General features: G+C 40.4%; 1 protein-coding gene across 1 annotated transcript in view; it reads right to left on the bottom strand.

The window, feature by feature from the left end:
* Positions 1-20,655, bottom strand: part of plekha6 (pleckstrin homology domain containing, family A member 6) — a 176,630-nt gene that overhangs the window by 36,267 nt on the left and 119,708 nt on the right. Inside the window, exons 13-18 of the mRNA XM_073468089.1 lie at positions 8,717-8,828; positions 8,458-8,597; positions 6,365-6,532; positions 4,719-4,794; positions 4,061-4,152; positions 2,842-3,000 (exon numbers count right to left, since the gene is read on the bottom strand). Of these exons, the coding sequence (XP_073324190.1) occupies positions 2,842-3,000; positions 4,061-4,152; positions 4,719-4,794; positions 6,365-6,532; positions 8,458-8,597; positions 8,717-8,828 (747 nt within the window). The remainder of the gene's footprint in view (positions 1-2,841; positions 3,001-4,060; positions 4,153-4,718; positions 4,795-6,364; positions 6,533-8,457; positions 8,598-8,716; positions 8,829-20,655) is intronic.

Genomic DNA, 20,655 nt, shown 5'->3' with positions numbered 1-20,655 from the left:
TTCATTCTCTCGAGCAAAATTTTGTTGAAAAAAGCGTAATATTTAAAAAAGTACAATAGGTATAAAAAAATTAAATACAAGCGCGGAAAAATAATAATGATTTGAGTGACTAGAGTGTAAACTAACTAGAGTGTGAAAACGTACACATTCACTCTGATAAAGAACAGAAGAACAATAGTGTGAATGCTTTGTCTGCATTCTCACTAATAAGAATAAGAAATAATTCAACAACATAGTGTGCAATCCCACAATACGCACTTAGAATAATATAGTGTGAAATTCCACAATAAAAATACAACAACACAAATATTAGCATTAAGTGTGGTATCTACATTATTAATTGGCAGTATATGGAGCTAAATCAGGGTCAAATGTTTTGTACTTGAAAAAGTAAAATTTGAAACTGAAATTTCAAGTTTTGATCTTGAATTTTGAAAAATACATCAACGTATTCAAAATAAAAATAAATGTACAAAAAGTTTTTTCAAGTTAAAAATAATTATGATCAACTCTGGTAATTCTTATGAATAAATCATTTATTTTCATTTTTCACTTTCATATGTTTTGATATTTGGGATCCTATTTCTTTCAGTTGCATGTTTTATCTTTTCAGATTCAGATCTTAGTTTTTTTCAGTTTCAAATCTTTTTTTCAGTTTCAGATCTTTCTTTTTCAGTTTCAAATCTTTTTTTTTCAGTTTCAGACTTTTGACCCTGATCTAGCGTGGGGGGCGTGGCATCAGCTGAGAGGGGTGTGGAATCATGACAGACAGCTTAACCAAAAGGCTACAGACCTTCCCCTATCATGTTGCCTTCAGGGAATGTAGGATCTGAAACGATTCGGCTACGCCACATGATTGGCAGTGAAAAAACTACTGTCAGTGACAAACTTCCATTTGCACACCATGCACGAATATCCTGCACGGCTAAAACTGTTTTAATTTCCAAGGCTGTTTAGATGTGAGATGTGGAAGCTGTTTTAGACAGTACTGAGGACCAATTGTAGTACAGGAGCGACAAAATCACGCCAGATTGTGCACAGACACCCACACTTTAAGTACTGAAATGTCCGATTTCCACGTAGCACTGTGAATGCCTCGCAGTGTCCGCTGGCCATGGCGTCCGGTTCTGCTGGCTCACCTGCTGGACCCAGCACACAGGTGAGAAAAGTAAGGTTGGGAAATTGTGATAAATATCAAAATGAGAGGTCGTTTTGTAACAACATACAATGTTTCTGGCATCTTTTAAGTGGTGAATTATCAAAGCTAGAGGTTAAGCATAGGGCCAACGTTAGCATCGAGTGGCTGCTAACGCAGTAGTAGGTAGTAACGTTAGCCTATGTATTGCGTGAAAAATACTGATACTGTTGTTAATTTGAATAAAGGTAGTGCTGTTTTGTGGTTGCAGGAATGCATGGGGTGCTGAAAAAAACACAAAACGACCTCTCATTTTGATATTTATCACGATTTCCCAACCTTACTTTTCTCACCTGTGTGCTGGGTCCAGTGCTACGTGTCGGACATTTCAGTACTTAAAGTGTGGGTGTCTGTGCACAATCTGGCGTGATTTTGTCGCTCCTGTACTACAATTAGTCCTCAGTACTGTCTCAAACAGCTTCCACATCTCACATCTAATCAGCCTTGGAAATTAAAACAGTTTTAGCTGTGCAGGATATTCGTGCATGGTGTGCAAATGGAAGTTTGTCACTGACAATCATGTGGCGTAGCCGAATCGTTTTAGATCCTACGTTCCCTGAAGGCAACATGATAGGGGAAGGTCTGTAGCCTTTTGGTTAAGCTGTCTGTCATGATTCTACACCTCTCTCAGTTGATGCCACGCCCCCCACGCTAGATCAGGGTCAAAAGTCTGAAACTGAAAAAAAGATTTGAAACTGAAAAAAAAAGATTTGAAACTGAAAAAGAAAGATCTGAAACTGAAAAAAAACTAAGATCTGAATCTGAAAAGATAAAACATGCAACTGAAAGAAATAGGATCCCAAATATCAAAACATATGAAAGTGAAAAATGAAAATAAATGATTTATTCAAAAGAATTACCAGAGTTGATCATAATTATTTTTAACCTGAAAAAACTTTTTGTACATTTATTTTTATTTTGAATACGTTGATGTATTTTTCAAAATTCAAGAACAAAACTTGAAATTTCAGTTTCAAATTTTACTTTTTCAAGTACAAAACATTTGACCCTGATTTAGCTCCATAGCAGTAGGGGTAAAGTAGCGTCTTATTAATATATTTCAGATCTGACATGGCATTGCATTTGATTTCTAATTGCAATGTAATAGTGTATTAGGATCAGTGATGGGGTAACGCATTACAAACTAATCCTTTAAAGTGGTCAGATAACTTTTTCGTTGTAATGAGTAACGTAAAGCGTATATGTTCTGCAATTCAAGTAATCCGTTATTTAGTTACTTTTTCATAAAAGTAATTGTTACTTGAAAAAAAATGCTTTCTTTTCCTTTCCTTTTGTTACCACAAAAATAAAATAAAATCCCTGAAGCAATCGACCTGTTTCTGTTTCTCTCCTGCTTTTGTCCGCTGCTGTGTCGCGTGATCCAGAGATTTGGAGTCTCGCCTATTTCTACCACGACAAGTGCTACATGTGCCCAGAGTTGATCCAAGCTTCCCAGTTCTACAGCTGTCATCTGAAAGATGCTGGTAGCTAGTACAAACACAGGGTTATGTTTTAGTCTACTTACTCTACTGGTTTTACTGTACTGACAATTATCTGTTTTATTTGGACTTGTCATATTTTACAGCTGAAAAGTGACAGGAAATGGGATTATTTGTGGACAAAGGTCATCACATGGTTGATCATACCACTTTGTAGTGGGCTGGAGACTGGCCACCTGACAGGGTTAGACTCCGCCTCTTGTCCCTCACAGAGCTGCTCAGGTTACGGCGGATTCGCTCATTCTGCTCCTCCACACTCATCTTTGACTTCACCTCTGCAGTAAACACAGCACTCTTTGGACGTTCCTGTAAAATAGGTGTGGCATGGACAAAGAGGCAAGACTTCAGTCCAAGTCTGATTGGAACTTATTGATGTCTTTGACACAATTGAAGACACAATACTACTAAATAGATAGAAATCTGAGTTATACTGTGATACAATGAGGTTGAAATACTATCTCAAGGACAGAGGCTATTTTGCCTCACTTGGCAACTATGTATTCAGGAAAACCAACATGTGTTCTCCAGGATTTAATACTTGGAACTCTATGCTCCCATTGGACAAATTACCAATACAAAAAAAACAATCATAACCATACTTTATTATTATTATTATTATTATTATTATTATTATTATTATTATTATTATTATTATTATTATTATTATTGTTGTTGTTGTAAATCACAAGATAAAATGTAATTAAATCAGTCTAAGTTATCTGGACATAACATGTTAAAACATGAAAATGTAAGCACTTAACTATGGCAATGCCTATAACTTAACTTGATCCATTTGGGTACCCTAATTAATACCCTACTTTTATTAATCCAGGCAAGACTGGAGAGGAATAATTTTAACAGCTACTCACATTTTGACAGGACCTCTATGTCGATCTTTGACTTCTTTCAAATTAATAATATTTCATATATCTGAGTATTAACATTGCAGTCTGCTCAGAACTTCAAGATCTGTTTTCATGTTATGTTTTTTATTAAGGTATTAATTTGGTGGTAATCAAAATATGTATGGCTGTTTCTTGTACTATATGTGTCAAATGTGGAAAATACTATAAAGAATCTGAGATCAGGCAATCAATAGTTAATGTAATGGCAATTACCTAATAATAGAAACACCAGGAGGCACTCATTGAGGTTCTCAGTCCACAAATGAGAGGACTGGGAAAGAGACATGGTACCTGCTCTATCAAAAGGGTACAGGAACCCTTTGACCAGTGTGCACAGGATTACACTGGTCAAAGGTCCAACAGAGGATGGTTTGATTCCCACACAATGTTTTATATAAAAACTTGAGGCCACACATCTGTTACATTTGGATATCATTTACGTATAGCTTAGGTTGACATACCCTAGGTACTCTGGCATTATACCAGGAAACTCCAACAGAGCTGCAGTGTGATTCGTCGGCGGGGGACTTCGTTCTTGGAGGAACAATGCCAACTGGCAAGGGACACAAGAGGTAAATTCAAAACCATGGTAAAAAGAAGAGGGAGCTGAATTCTCAAAGCTAACACTTTGACAATGGATGCATAACCTGCCGGTCTCACTAGATTTAATGACATTCAAATCTCAAAAGAGGGTTTTCTGTCATCTGTAATTTACAAATTTTAATAGAAGCAACGTCATCTGTGTAATTGCATGATCCATGAGGTTCTGTGTACCAACCCAAAAGTTAATTGCTGGATTATGTAAGTACGTTGATGAAGGTTCTCAGTAATCCAGGTCATGGTAATTCATGGTCATGGTAGTGCTGTATTGTAGGCAACTGCACGTGTTTCAGTTTCTTGAAGACGTTTCACCCCTCATCCAAGAGGCTTCTTCAGTTCGAGCAACCCACAAGTGACCCTAACGACTCTGAAACTCAAAGCTCACACGTGACCTTAACAACTCTGTAAGGACACTCCCACACAAAGTTTAAAAGCCTGCAACTCCCCTCCAGTTAGTTAGAACTGAAGAAGCCTCTTGGATGAGGCCTACAATACAGCACTTAGAACTAGCTGTGGTACCTTTATTTGTGGTAGATTGTCTGTCCTGAACCTCGTCCTGGACATCACTGATATTTTTTTCTTCTCCAAACTTGGGCTGGAAGACAGAGAGCTGATATAATTTGTCAAGTCATTACAATTACACCTGAAGGTAGTGAAAATATATTACACCTCCAAAGCCACTGATAAAATAGCAAGCATTGCTGTGTATGTACATGAGGGCATCATGTCAAAACACCTGGTATTCCTGTAAAAGCAAAAGCAATATGTTACTTGCAAACACAGTATCTGTATTACAGTATTAAAGACACATGATCACACCAGCATGTGTGACAGTGAAATTTCAGACAAGAACCAACTCATTTCAATGGAATTGCAGTGATGAGTGGCTTTGTTCGGTGAGCTTTTGTAAAGGGTTTAACTTTGGTTAACTTTTGATCTGTAGACCAGTTGCAAAACCAACATGACAATGTTGACCTTTGAGGGAACAGAGAGAATTTACTCTTATTTCTCCTGGAGTATAAACTGTTCCACAAAAGAGATGCAACTTGGTTTATATGGGTGAACTGTACATATATGTTCCCTTGAATTATCTGTGTTCATTCATTGTCCAGTTCGAGACTAAGGGTGCAAGAGTCTGTCACTGTGTTACTTGCTGGTGTTACCATATACTAACATGACTACATCACAAACAAGACACAGCACAAATAGGCACATAGAGAGTTTGACAGAATACCAAATACAGACACCAAATATAACCAGGTACTAGCACTAATACCAAGTAAGAGACTACCAGTAAGTTTGCCTTTCTGTTTTCTTTTTCAGGTGTTTAACACTCAACGTGATGAACAGGCTGGGAAACAGGGAACATTTGAAAGCAGCATAACCAATACATCAACAGACTGCATCCAGAAAATGTTAAATGTTTGTTTTTAAAATCATCTCAATCATTAACATTCTGAATTAGACACATTGTTTTGTCTGGAGCTGATGATAGAAAATCCTAAGGAGTGAGATATCTCACTTCCTTCTCATGTCTGCTATGAGATGCATATGTGCAGTATCGATTAGGCAGCAGGAAAGTATTTGGTACTGACATGGAGGTCACTTTAAAAAAAAAAAAATTAAATAGTTTTATAATGTCTTTTACAGTCTCTCTTTCAAACTCAACAATGTTTGGGTACTTCTTGAATGGAGACTGATGGAAAAGTATGTATGCGCCAAGTTATCCTGAACTTCCATGCCCATGACGGCCACTGAAAATTTGTGTGTCCACCCATGTGTCAAGTTTCCATTATTGCTGATCAGAGCTGGAGTTGATAAACACTACTGGAAAATCATTTGACACAGGAATGAATGCCAATTGTACCCATTCTCACTGAAGAGAAAAAGCAGATTTATGTGGGTGTTAGTATAACATAAATATTAGTGGCAGAGGCAGCAAAGGAAGAGCAATCATGTGTGGAACAAGTGATATGAAGACACAGGCACAGGCAGTGGGTTCAGTGAACAAATGGAGGTTTGGAAAGAGGAAGAACAAGTAGACTTGTATGGACAGTGGCTTACAAGATTACAATTTAAAAATGTTTTTAAAACATGACATTGGACGACAGTTAGGACTGGATGAAGCAAGACAGGACAAGACAAGGACAGAAATACCCAAATACCTTTCTGAAGTGAGAATCTTCAAAATCAAAGTAACCTTCATCGATGCCCAAGCTGCGTAGCCAGGCGGTGCTGTCAAAGGGCAGGGTGGCGGTTGAGAGAGAGAAGGTAGACGAGAGCTCCAAAGGATAATAGGACTTGGGGAGGGGAGGCCTTGGGGGAACACTTTCCTAGATCATCGTAAGGGCAGGAGGGAGGGAGTAAGGGAAGAAGAGAACGGATAGAAGGAAGAGAGAGTGCTGCACATTAGGAGAAAAATAAGAAGCCAGCCAAAGTGCAGAGAAAGGATTCATGGGAATGATTCTGTGGAGTGGGGTTTTGATTCTAGGTAAAGGAGTTAGAGATGAAATCCTCAAGTGGCCTGACAGCTTCTATGAATTCTTAAATCCAAACAAACCATAAAAAGGCTCTGTCAGCTACTACATTTCAGCTATCACTATGTAAGTAATTTTGTCATCTACAGTAGACAAAAAAGGAAATGGCTAATTTAGGCTAATGTGGCTATTTAACATATTTACAGCTTTGCATTGCCAAGAAATAATAGTGTAAAGCTTGCCATTGCTGTTTAATACTGTGCAACATACTCTCTATGATTTAAAATGTGTTTCGAATGCTTACAAAACAAAACTCATGATGTTATATCTAAGGATCTTAAGATTCCACTGCACCCGCCTCGGCTGCGCTACGGTCACTGTAGCACATTGCAGCTATTCTAGACAATGCCCCTGTTTTCACCGGCTGCAACACGGCTGGTTTCAGAGGCATATCTTCGCTTTGCTCTATGGAGAATGCCGAGACTATTTTTGACAGAAATATTAGAGTTACTGTATGTACATTTTTGACAAAGTAGTATGAGTTCCACTCATTCCATCACAGAAAAATGAGAGTTGTAGAAATCATTGGAACTGAAGACTGTCATGATATACATTATTTGTATGTAAACTTTTGACCATGATTTGTGGCATTTGTGGCTATTTCATAGCCACAAATGACATTATCTCATTGCTATGCATTCTGTAAACAGCCGTGGTTAAAAAAGAAAAACAGTATTAAAAACATTCATTGGTTCTAGCCAGATATAGATCTTTACGAAAAGAAGAGAGGGTGCTCAAACACGCAGGGGCCAGAATCTACAAAAAATAAAAGTTCTTTGTCGTTGCTTTCAGCTAAGTTCATGTTAAATATTGTTCTAAAAGGAGAAATTCACCATGTTTTATGTGGATATTCCAATCAGTGTTGATGGTAAATTTAGTTAATTGAGTCAATCCAATCCAAAGTGTGTGGTGTCTTGACAGAGAGAGTTGGGTTATTAGAATTTTCCGGCTTGCACAATGCACAGCCTGCCTACATGTACCAGGATGCAATGCATGCACCCTCCTGACGCTCCACCCCCTAATACAGCCAAACCTGCTCAGCACGTGGAGGTGGGCGTGTCAAACGGGGCTGTGTACAAAAAGGCATCTGAAATGAAGTTGGCTATGTCACTGTCAGTAAAGGGGAAGAAGTAGAAGAAGTTACATGACTGAACATTTTTGATGGGCCGCATTTCAGCTACAGTTAAATCATTGGTCATTTCAAGGGACACTAAATGCAACAAGAAGAAAGATGCATAACCTACTGGTTCCCAACCTGACCACTTTAGTGTATTATGTTGTGGTATTAATAATGATGAAAAGTTATGTTGAAAAGTACAGCACTTGAAATAAACATTGAGCTTGAATGTGCTGCAAAGTATGAGGAATATTATATGCCAAGTTTATTGCCTGTGGTCTGTCTGCTGACAAGGAGAGCCTCATATTTCAAGGATTTCCTTGGGTAGATAAGGTATTGGAAATCAAGGGGTAACTGAGGAAAAGCATGTCCATGGGTTTCACAACCATAGTAATAATTACCATCTGTATGCAGACTCGGTCAGACTTTGTGTCGAAACCTAGGCTTGGGGTCAGTTTTCAAATGAAAGCACTATACATGAGTTGGGTCAGGGTTTAAGACTTGATCTTTTATGCCCTTCTTGGTTGTTTTTAGAGTCTGAGCCTGGAACTGTGCCAGGTTTTGAATTGGGCTTGGTCCCCAGCTGGGTGTGTCCGGTGCTTACCTCCTGACCCAGCTGTTTGGTTGGGGAGGCCTGGGAGCCCGACACTGGGGAGAAGGGACTGAGTGGGCTGGTAAGGCTTACTGAGCTCATGGGACTGGCTGGACTATTGGTGCTAAAGGAGCCCGATGCACCGCTGGCCACTGCGCAAGAGAAACAGAGGGAGGTGAAGGTGGCAGGAATAGATTCATTAGAACATACATGATAGACATATACATGGTATTTCCACTAAACATGTGATTATTTTCCAGCAGTGTGTTACCTCTGTTTTTGCCTGTGTCAGTACCTCTGGATGAGTTATTTTTGTGCAGTCCCTCTAATACATCTTGTACTCTCCAAAACTCTTTCTGGATGTGCCTACGAACCAGTTCCCTCTGCGAAAAGATATGACAGATATTTATTAACATGGTTAGAAATTGAATATTCAAACAAGATACATGCCATTACAACAAATAACAATATTTTAAATGTCTTGTTCATTATTTTGTAAGTTGGGGCTAACCAGGTACATGTAGAATCATTTGGCACAGTAGGATCTGTAAAAATATTTCTTCAGTTCAATATTCTAAATATTTACCGTACAAAAATGTGCCGAACCATGAAGGCACAACTGAGGTACATTGCATACTATGAATTGTGTATTGCTACATCTTACACTTTATTTTTTGGAACTCTTTCTTGAGCTCTTTGTTAATACTAAAACTTCAGGGACTAAACATTTTTTTAATACAGGATAATTTGATGGAATGCATTGCGATGCAATATGATGCAATTTGATTCAGTTCAACATTTGTTTAATGTAGTCATTCATTTTCCAATTTAAATTTAAATGAGCCAGTTCTATAAGAGTGGCAATACCTGGGATTCTCCTGGTCTTTCACAAAGTATATGTGATACACTACATAAAAGACCAGGGAATGCCAAGTATTTTTTATTACTTTATAGCATGTAGGAAGATAAGCAAGACCGTCAGAATAATATACCATTGTATTTATCACTTGTGCAATAGACTTGCTGTATAAGTAAACAATTTAGACATTAGGAATATAAACACAAGTCTTTTTCACACAGCCATGCTTTGGTGCCTCAGTTTGGTAGTTAGGGGGAGAAATTTGAAAAATATTCTACAAAAACAAAACAAACTGTCTAGTGACAATTATATAGTTGCCGAACATATACGGTATAAGGCTGTGAAAACTAACCTAAATAGGAACTCGGTTAAGGAGTTCATCTGAAGGGTGTTCGTGTAACCTCTTCTGTATGTGTTCTGACAATGGTTGCTGTATGACACATAAACTATGTAATGTATATGTATGGTAAGTTTATGTTTAACCTGTGGTGGATGTGGAGAAAGTGTTATTTTAAGTGAGTCCAGTTATAACCTTGTGACTGCTGCAATTTTGTGTATTGGTTTTCTACTATAAAAGATGAGGAGAGACTGCCTCTCTTCAGTCTTCATCTATGTGCTGCTGATGTGTGATTCTTGTTTGCAAGCAATAAAGAACCTCTAGAAAAGAAATATTGTGTCGAACTTGGTCTTTGACCAACTCTCATCTGCACTGGGGGCTTGTCCGGGATGTCCCGGAGATACACTCTGACAGGTTAACTGCGTAGCCGAGGACTGGGTCCCGGAGCCTAAAACCTCTCCCCAAGAGAGGATTGTTAATTGATCGGTGGGGATGAGAAGTGGTGAGTGGTGATGTGAAGTGATGACTTGGCATCCTGAGGGATAAAGAATTTAAAGGTGAGGACACAATATTTGATAGGACAGGCCTAGTGTATAGCCCGCTGAGGGGCTGACAAGCTTATTAATGATGTTGGACACATTAATCGGGTTAAAAGTAAAGTAGTTGGACTAGTTGAAAGTAAGCTAGTTGCACTAGCTGAAGGTAAACCAGTTGGACTGGTTGAAGTACTTTTAACCAGTTGGACTGGTGAAAAGAAAACAAATTGTGTGGGAATTCTCGAAATCTCTGGACTTTTTATTCAAAATTGCTCAAAATGGGGAATAAATCAAAGTTAACTTGACTGGACATGTGCACATTTGGCATTTTGAAGAAACTTTGTTCTCCAATAAATGGTAGTTTTAGTCCCAATCAGACAGAGAAATTAAAAACTCAGTTGAGAGTAATACAGAAAAATAGGCATAGTAAAGGGGGGTAGCTAAAGTGCAGTGTGCTAAGCTCTCCACAGGGAAAGTTGACCAGGACCTGGACTGTCTCTCTGGGGAAGTGGCACCTCCTCCCTATGGGCCTCCTAACGCACCACAACTTGATGAACCACTCGTGGGTGTCCAACCTGCAGCGCCTGGCCAACTGTATCCACCCCTGCCTCTGCCTGGTCTGAATGCTCCTACTACACCACCAATGTCGGGAAGGTTGCATAGTGGGGGACGTAAAATTCTCCTAACCCCCACCAGCCCCACTGGCAGTAAATGTCCAGCACCCATTCTGCCTGAAATAAGCAACTTGTCTCTATGGGGGACCGAAAAGAGACAATATGGACAAGTCTGTTCTACAATGCCTATGGTCGAAGTAGCAAATTCCAGGGCTGCAGGGACAATGTATGTGTATCGACCATGGACAACAGCTGACTTGAGAGATGTCATGGAAGGATACTCAACATGGGACGTCTGACTGACATGCTGGCACGTGCTCAACATGCAGAGAAAGTGGTGGCAAGAAGTGAGGAGCAAATTGACAAGAAAAAAAGGAGAAGTTGGGACACAGACTTCAAATGGCTCAGATGGAGCAGAAATTGCAATATAATCGGGGCAGAGGACAAAGATTGGCTTTTAACAAGAGACGCCCAGAGGGTTACTTCTGTTGTGGAAGATACGACCATTGGGTGAGAGATTGTCCTGAACCAGAGTCTGAAGACAAAGAAGAATGGTAGTTCTGACCAGAGAACCAAGTGACTGTGACTAACCCAATAGGGAGAGAAAGAGGAGGTCGTGGGAGAGGGGGCTGCTGACTGGAGGCAGAGACAGAACTGGGCGTGGAAAAGGGTGAGCAGAAACACACGGACGCACACACAAAAGGATGAGACACAAACACATATATATGATAATTCTCAAAGTACAACAGAAAAGCATGATTTTAGAAATGACTCAATGTCTAATTCTCCCATTGCATTTGCCTCTGATAAAAACAATGTCAATAGCAGGAAAAGAGATATAGTTTTTTGTAGACTCAGGTGCAAAACATTCTTTTTTGTTTTCATCCTGCTGTCCTATAAATTTAATGGCTTGTGATTTGATGTGTGAATATGGTTCATAGAAGAGGGTTTGCCAATAAAGCATGTAGACAACATGTCTTTTCAGGGTGTGTATTACAATCCTACTCCTCCTCTGTATGTTTACACATGGAGTTTGAAAACTGATGATCCTCGTCCAGTTGGGAGGAGATTAACACTTTAATGGTAAATGATTGGATTTCCATCACCAGAGGAGGGTGAAAGAGTTATATACTCACCATCCAATAATAAAACATACTGTTGTACATTTGTGGGCATACATGCAATGCATCTGCTACTCCAGAAGGTGTATGAACAGTTGCCATTTGTGATTGCAACCTATAAGAAAGGTCAGAGCAGACTCCATCTGCTGAGGAAGCTCAGGTCCTTTGGAGTGCAGGGGGCACTTCTGAGGACTTTCTATGACTCTGTGGTGGCATCAGCCATTTTCTATGGAATAGTCTGCTGGAGCAGCAGCATCTCGGCAGCAGATAGGAAGAGACTTGATAAACTTATCAAGAAGGCCAGCTCCATCCTGGGAAGCCCTCTTGACCCAGTGTAGGTGGTGGGAGAGAGCAGGATGATGGATAAGCTGTCATCGCTGCTGGTGAAGGAGTCCCACCCCCTGCAGGACACTATCAGAGTACTGGGCAGCTCCTTCAGCGATAGACTGGTACACTGAAGGAGAGGTATTGCAGGTTCTTCCTTCTTGTTGCTGTCACACTCTACAATCAGCACTGCTCCCACTAGACCTCACTGTGCACTGTGCAATACAAACTGTATATATAACTCATTTCTCATTTTGGTTTGCACTAACTGGGCAATTTTCATACTCATATTTATTATTTGTTAATACCAATACACTGCCCACACTGTTTATAATTACACTGTTTATATTTGTACATATAGGGCCGGATCTACTAAGATCCCAAATTGCTTGTACTAATCTGCGTGCGCAATCTAGAAATTTGCGTGTGGGGTTGAACCGCAGTTTGCGGGCGATTTACTAAGAGTGATTGCATAAATGACAACAGGCGCAAAGTGTTGGAGACACGCCTATTTAAATGAGGGTTTAGCATGTTTCATGGTTTTCAGCATGGCGAGTTTGAGAGAGCGAAAGCGCAAAGTGAAATTCGACCCTTTGGAATTAGAAGTGTTGGTAGAGGAAGTGAATAAACATTTCAATGAGCTGCAGCCAAGGAATCTGACGGTCGCGCAAAGGAACGCCGTGTGGGAGAAAATCGGTGAAAAAGTTAATGCTGTTGGAAAAAACAGGCGAACAGTGGATGAAGTGAAAAGGAGATACAAAGACATCAGAAGATTGATTCTATTGTTTCGGCGTCTCCTTCTTGCAACAATAACCGCAGCCATGTGTGCGCAATTACGCATACAAACCCTTTGCACCTCCCTTTGAGACGTGTTAAAAATAGAAGCAGTTTCTATTAGCAAAATTGCTTTCAGGTTTGATAAATCACTTTGCGTGTGCTAAATTAATATATTTACATTTTCTCCACCCAGAACACACACAATTTCGTGTAAACGCCCCATATTGCATATTCATTGCTGCAAACGTACTAACTGGATGCAGACGCGCTATTTTGCACCTTTGACAGACACAACCCTTTTTGCGCACTGTTAGTAAATCAGTTCGTACATTTTTTTTTGCGTGTGCAAGGAGTTTGCACACGTTTTAATACATGCAAACCTTTAGTAGATCCAGCCCATTATGTATATATGATTATATTTCTATATCTGCTCTAGCTCTTCTTCTTACATTTTTATTATGTTGTTGGACATATTTCCCTATTTGCGGGACTAATAAAGGAATTCTGATTCTGATTCTGAACACAAATGACACTTGATGATCCACAATTGGCTGATGTTCCTAATGAACTGTGGGCAAAACACAAATATGATGTAGGCTTGATGAAAACAGTAGCACCATTGGTTGTCACACCTAAGTCTGATTACAGACCTTCTAAAGCTCAATTTCCATTGAGTCCAGAAGCTACTGAAGGAATAACTCCAGTATTTGAATCACTCATGACGTAAGGGGTTATTGTGTCGTGTCCAGACTCACCATGTCGTACTTCTGTCTTCCCAGTAAAAAAAGTCTCCACAGGAAAATCAGCCTACAACGTGGCGATTTGTCCAATAATTAAACGCTTTGAATGACCTTGTACATGCCAGAGCCCCGGTGGTTCCGGATCCCCACATAATTCTGTAACAGGTACCTAATGAAAGCAAGTACTTCTGTGTTGTAAGATCTAGAACATGCATTTTTCAGTATACCAGCACATCCAAATTACTTTAGTGTTCAGAAATTGAACAGGCCGGCCAGGCTGACACAGTGGCAATGCTACAATATTTAGCAGCATAAGGCCACAAAGTCAGCCTCTCAAAGTTACAGTGGGTAAGACAGGAAGTAACCTTCCTAAACCACATAATTTCTCATGAAGGAAAAAGCTATCAGATGATATAATCCAAGCCATTTTGAAAATTCCTAAACCAATCACAGAAAGAAATAGATGATGGCTTTTTTTGACAGGCTACTGTAGGCAGTGGATTCCTGATTTTGCTTAAATAGCATAGCCTCTGCAGAGTGTTGCTGCAGAAACATGGGGGAAAACTTAGACCTGTAGCCCATTCTCATCAAAGTTGGATTCTGTTGCAGCAAGATTGCCGCACTGTTTGAAATCTGTGGCTGCAGCATCAGTAGCGGTACTAACATCGAGAGGGTTGGTGGGATAACAGAAACAAATTTTTTTTTGGTTCCACAAGCAGTGTCATTGATCCTTCTGGAGCAGAGAATGAGTCACCTGACTCCAGCAAGAATGATGCATTACCATAATGTATTGCTCACATTTCCTGATGTTATTATAACCTGATGCACTGTATTAAATCCTACGACTCTTTTGCCTACAGAAGCAGATGGTGAACCACATGACTGTTTGGCTGCAATTGCAGAAATCTGCTCTCCAAGACCTGATTTAACTACAACATCCTTAATAAATGTCGATGTGATTTTTTATGTTGTAGGTATTTAACCTTTTGGAATCAATATTATTTCCACAGGAGATAGCTGTTTGCAAGTGTGAAGCTCACACAAAAGCAAAAGATTGTGTTTCAAAAGTAAATGCAAGAGCTGATCTGGCTGCTAAGGCAGCGGCACAAGCTCCAGTTGTAACATTACAAATGTCTAACATTACTTATTCTGTAACCCCTACAGTCTCCTTTGCAGAACTGGTTGAAGCCCAGAAGAATGCTTAGTGGAAAGACACTGGTTGTAAATATGTCAATAATGTTTGGTATGGTCCAAACGGTAACCCGTGTTTGCCTAAATTTGGCAAAGTTGACACATGAAAAGGATCACGTGTCAAAAGGAGGGATGGTGAAAACAGCTAATAGATACTAACACTACATTTTTTTTTTGTTTGAAGTGCCTAGTGTGTCTCAGGCATGATGCAGGGCAAGGTCAGGCAATGAAGCAGTCAGCCATCCTACCCCAGATGCTTCATTTGACCACTGAATGATGGATTTCATTGAACTGTCACCATGTGAAGGAAAAAAATATTGTTTGGTGATAGTTGACATGTTTTCTAAATGGACTGAAGTTTTTCCAAAGACAAAAGCAGATGCAACAGCAGTAGCAAAAGTGCTGCTGCGAGGAAAATGCAAGACAGGTTTGTCCTCATTTGAGATCATCATGGGGCGGTCCATGAATACAGGGTTGTCCTCCCCAGGACAAAGGTTGTGCCTAAGGGGGGAATAATTTGATGATTCTATGTTGAATTACTGTATTAATCTCTCCAACTCTCTAAAGTCTATCCACGCACAGGTGAAAGCAGCTCTACCAATCCCACTGCAAGGACCATTGCATTTGTCGTAGCCTGGAGATTGGGTGGTGTTGAAAGACTTGCAAGAGACGGAATTGGAGAAAACCATGCTGGACGGGACCATTCCAGGTGCTTCTGGTGACCAATTCCACTGTGAAAGTAGCAGAGAGAGCCACATGGATTCATCCCAGTCACTGCAGGAAAGCTCCAGCGTTAGAGGATCACAGGCCCGCCACTGAGGACGCTATTGAGGATCAAGGAGGCCAACAAGAGCAACTGCTGGCTTAGCAGACTTCAACCCAGTCTGCAAAGCGATGGAGCCAGAGAGAAAGGCATGGCACCCATTCAGGAGAACAGGGTGTGGAATGAGAGGCACTTTGTGCTTCAGATGAGTTTTGTCATCGTTGTCCCAATAATGTTGTGGTATGAGCATGGGAATGAAACTGATGACGCTGACTTTGATAATCCAACCCAACCACAGGATGAAGATCTTGCGGACCCAACTATACATGACTTGAGAAGATGCAAAAGAGAGCTGTTTAAGGGTGATAGGTGGAGACCATGGGGGTTTGATGCAGACTCCCTGAGGGCTGATGATGTAAGTAATAGAAATTCATGGTATTCTTTTCTTAGGCATCTAGCCAAACAATCCAAGGGGGATAACCAAGTTTGGCTATACTAGGTCCTCTAATGTCACGGTCAAATATGTTTAATTTGACTGCCAGTCCTACACCCTGCCCCCCACAAATCCTGAGTATCCTGTATCGCCAATCTACATTGACACCGAATATACACAAAAATTGGGCACACAGAATGTGTGAAAATTGGCAGGTTATCGCAACTGCCCAGGCTTGGGAAAATGCGACAGGTTTACTGAATCCAGAGGTCCTAGTTTGTACTGTTCATTATTGTCAAACAATGCTTGAACCTTCTAAACATAGTAATACTAGCTATGTGACACCACAAGAAGCTACATATACATTTGTTGAGTCAATCTGTCATAATGGTAATCAATAATCTATGGGGTTTACTAAATGTAGGGAAGAGTGGGGTAAGATGAGCCAGTGGGTAAGTTGACCCACCCCTTGTATCTAGGTAACCGTGCACATGTTTTGTCATGTGACCATAAATTCAGGAAGCACCCATCATTTCCATCTTGCTGTGATGCAGAGAAGCACATGGGAGAAGTGGTAAGTATTTTTTAACACAAAAAACAGTTTTTTGCTTGTCAAAGTAAATTTTCTGCATATGAGGTAAAATGACTGTTATGTAAAAGCAAATTTATCCAGGTCTAAAATTATATATTATACATGTTGGTGATTTGCTAACGTATAAAATCATGTGAATCACTTCACTAAAGATTAGCCTGAATTTCTAAGCTAGCCCGTTTTTTCCAAAATGGTGGCTATGGGGCAAAGTGAGCCAAAGGCTATGGGGTAAATTGAGCCAATGGTTCAACTTACCCCACCATAAGGCACTAAAATTCAGTTGAGTCTCTGACGTATAAAATGGTATTTCAGTCGAGTATACTCAACTGGTTTTGTGTGTTTGTCATATGTTAACCATTGTAGAAAAGGTATCATGCCTAGAACCTACAAGAGGAAAACAAGCTGGGGCTCAACACTCCTTGAATAGATGGAGAGAGCAGCCAATGATGTCAAGGGTGGAAAGTCCATCAGATCAGTGGCAAAAGAGAGAAATACTGACAGGTCAACATTGAGGAGGTACATGAAAAAGAGGGAGGCAAAGGAAGTAAAAACAGTAGGGTGCGGTGGAACAGCAGAAGCAAAGAGAGTCTTCTCAGAGGAGGTGGAGAAGGAGCTAGCAGACCATATCAAGAAGCTCGCGGAGCAGTTCCATGGCCTAACTCCAAAGAAATGCCGTGAACTGGAATTTATGGCATTGGAATTGGCGGAAAAAAAACTATATTCCTACCCCCAGCAACTGGAGAGAGAAAGGTTTAGCCGGTAGACTGTGCAAGAAATAACATGACTCAGTAGGTTGGCATAGACTCATTTATTTTGTGTAGTTCAATACAGTACCATTACTTTTTTTTAGGTAAAGATTGGTTCAATTTTATGGCACACCACCATCTCTCCTGCCGTATGCCTGAAGCGACATCTTTGGGAAGGGCTACAGCCTTCAGTAAAACTACAGTTGGGGAGTTCTTTGACAATCTGGCTAACGTGATGGACAGGTAACAGAATTCATATATTTGAAAACATTAATAACTATTTATGACAACTACATACAGCAGTTAAGTAAATAAACAACAAACTGACACGTTTACTTACCAGCTATAATTACCATGGTATATTAAGGAATGTGTACTTGCTAATATTTTTTGCATTACTTTAACTATTCTGATTATCATCATTGCTCTTTTCTTTGTTTTACAGGCATAAATTCTCTCCAAACATGATTTATAATGTTGATGAAACAGGTGTAACAACAGTACAGACACTAAAGCAGGTAGTGGCAGAAAAAGGAAAGAAGCAAGTGGGCGCCATCACATCTACTGAAAGAGGCGAACTTGTGACTGTGGTCTGTGCAGTCAATGCGACTGGTAATACAGTCCCTCCCATGTTTATCTTCCCAAGGGTTAGATACAAAGACCGCCTCATTACAGGAGCACCTCCAGGATCAACTGGTACCTCCACCTGATCAGGCTGGATCAATGAAGACATCTTCGTTGAGTTCTTTGAACATCTGGTTCAGTCCAAGTGCTCCCCTGACCTGCCACTGCTGCTAATCTTGGATAACCATGAAGCCCACATTTCACTGAAGGCTTTGGACATAGCAAAAACAAATGGTATTGTTATGCTCACAATTCCATCCCACACGTCCCATTGCTTGCAGCCTCTGGATAAGAGTGTGTATGGTCCATTCCCTGGCTGTGTGAATGATGCTTTCATGTCAGCAATGACACCACGGAATATCTCCTCTGGATTCAGATCCACTGGGATTTTCCCCTTACAACAGAGATGTCTTCTCCAATGCAGAGTTTGAGCCATCCATGGTGTCAGACAGGCCCAACCTGGAGCAGCAGCCTGCAGCTGCAGGTGATGCACCCGTGGTTTCAACCTCTCTTTCTGCTGAGCTACCTTCACCAGGCCCTGCACATGCATGTGCTTCACCAAGTGACACAGATTCACACCCCAACCATGCTGGATATGTGTCTCCTACTGAGATTCTACCCTCACCCAAAAGTCAGCAGCCCAGGAAACAAACAAACCGAAAGTGTGTGAAGACAAGAATCCTGACTGATACACCTGAAAAGCAGGCAATGGAACGTGCCCATGAAGAGAGGAAAAATAAACAGAAAGGCAAAACAGAAAGAACCATCAAAGAGCAAGGAAAGCTGAAGACGAAACAAACTCAAACGAAAATCGCAGTGGAAAGCAGCTCTGAGGAGAGTGATGTTGCCATCCCATTTGATGACACTTCTAAACATGAGAGCTCCAGCAATGAAAGAAGTGAACCAGATGTCTCAGATCTGGTAGTTGGTGACTTTGTCATCGTAAAATTTGCATCCAAATGCAGGAGCCACCATTACATTGGCTTGGTTGACAGCCTTGTGGGCAACAAAGTGAGTGCCAGATTTCTCAGGAGAATCTGAGGGATCACTGGCAGTAAGAAACCCACCTTTGCATTCAAGGAAAAGGATGAGACATCTTTCCCACGGAGTGATGTGCTGAAGAAGCTACCTCAACCTCAAAAGTCTGGAGGAACTGCAAGGAGGGAGGAACAGTTCATATTCCCCTGCAACCTTGACAGTTGGAATATTGAATAGTTGTTTTGATTAACCCTCTAGGCGCCAAAGTCGCATTATTGCGACAGGCAACATTGCTCATTAAAACAGCCCATATCTTTAAATCTACTGCCTTGTGCTGTTACTGCTTGCTACCACTAGATAGCCAATAGATTCAGCTTCAATCCTGACGTCATTTGGGGGTGTGTTTCTATGCAAAATACCTGAGAAAAAAAAGTTTGAAACCCGACACCGGCTGTCGGAGCGGCAGCGGCTAAGCGGGCAGAGTGGGAGAGGAGAGAGCCGCGGAGCGGTGGCGGAAGTGTGCTGGACAGATCGAGAGACAGATAGCGATTTTTGTAATAAAAAACAAAATGCCCAAAAGACTTTACAGTGCGGATGAGGTACTTGCACAGATCTTTGCTGATCGCGATTCAGAAGGGACGATTTGTCCTCTGATGACGATCGCTCGTCAGAGACGAGTGACTGACGATGCTGCAGCTGCGCACACTGTCACACAAGCAACACACGCTGATCACGGCGAGAGTTTTCTTTTCTTTTTACAAGTTAGATTAGGACATTTACTCCTATCAGATTCCTGTTCATTTACTCTGAGGATGAGAGGATGAAAAAAAAAAAATCTACTGTGTAAATATGTTCAGAATTCCGTTTTACTGAATTTTACCTGGTGACATACAAGTTAGATTAGTAAATTTACTCCAATCAGACTCCTGTTCCTTTATTTTGAGGATGAGATGACAATATAAATATTTTTTTTCTGTGTAAATATGTTCAAAAATCAGTTTTACTGAAAGTTACTTTCAGTCACCTGGTGACGTCACAATATGCAAATTAGATGATTAAATTTACTCCCATCACAAACTTTAGGTCATTATGAATATTTTACTTATTTACACTATGAATTTATCTCTCACCACTTCCAAGCTACAGCCTTTTGAAATCTTACAATCCAAATGGAATATTTTCCTAAATAAACTCTGGCGCCTAGAGGGTTAAATGGTTAAATGGGTTTGAAACTAACTGGTGGTTTGTTTTGAAACTAACTGGTGGTTTGTTCTCACAAGTTCAAAACTGTTAAAACTGTTAGCACAATATGCTCAGGTTTACATTTTAAAACTCAGATGGTCAGTTTACCCCCAGATGTCTCAACTTACCCACTGACTTGGTTCAACTTACCCCTAACCTGGGGCAAGTTGAGCCACAGGAGCACTTTTTTTTGAGAAGTCATTATTTTGGGCAGCTTTGTCAGAGATGCATTCTGATAATTTCATTTGATAGGAGACATCCTGAAATAAAGGTGTTTTCATTCTATTTCTGTGTCATTTTTCCTTACCTCCAGGACAACATAAGTAAGAAGTG

The sequence above is a fragment of the Pagrus major genome, chromosome 6, assembly GCF_040436345.1.
Source record: "Pagrus major chromosome 6, Pma_NU_1.0".
Taxonomy (NCBI): domain Eukaryota; kingdom Metazoa; phylum Chordata; class Actinopteri; order Spariformes; family Sparidae; genus Pagrus; species Pagrus major.
Note: the sequence above shows the minus strand (reverse complement) of the source record. Positions and strands in the feature narration are given on the sequence as shown.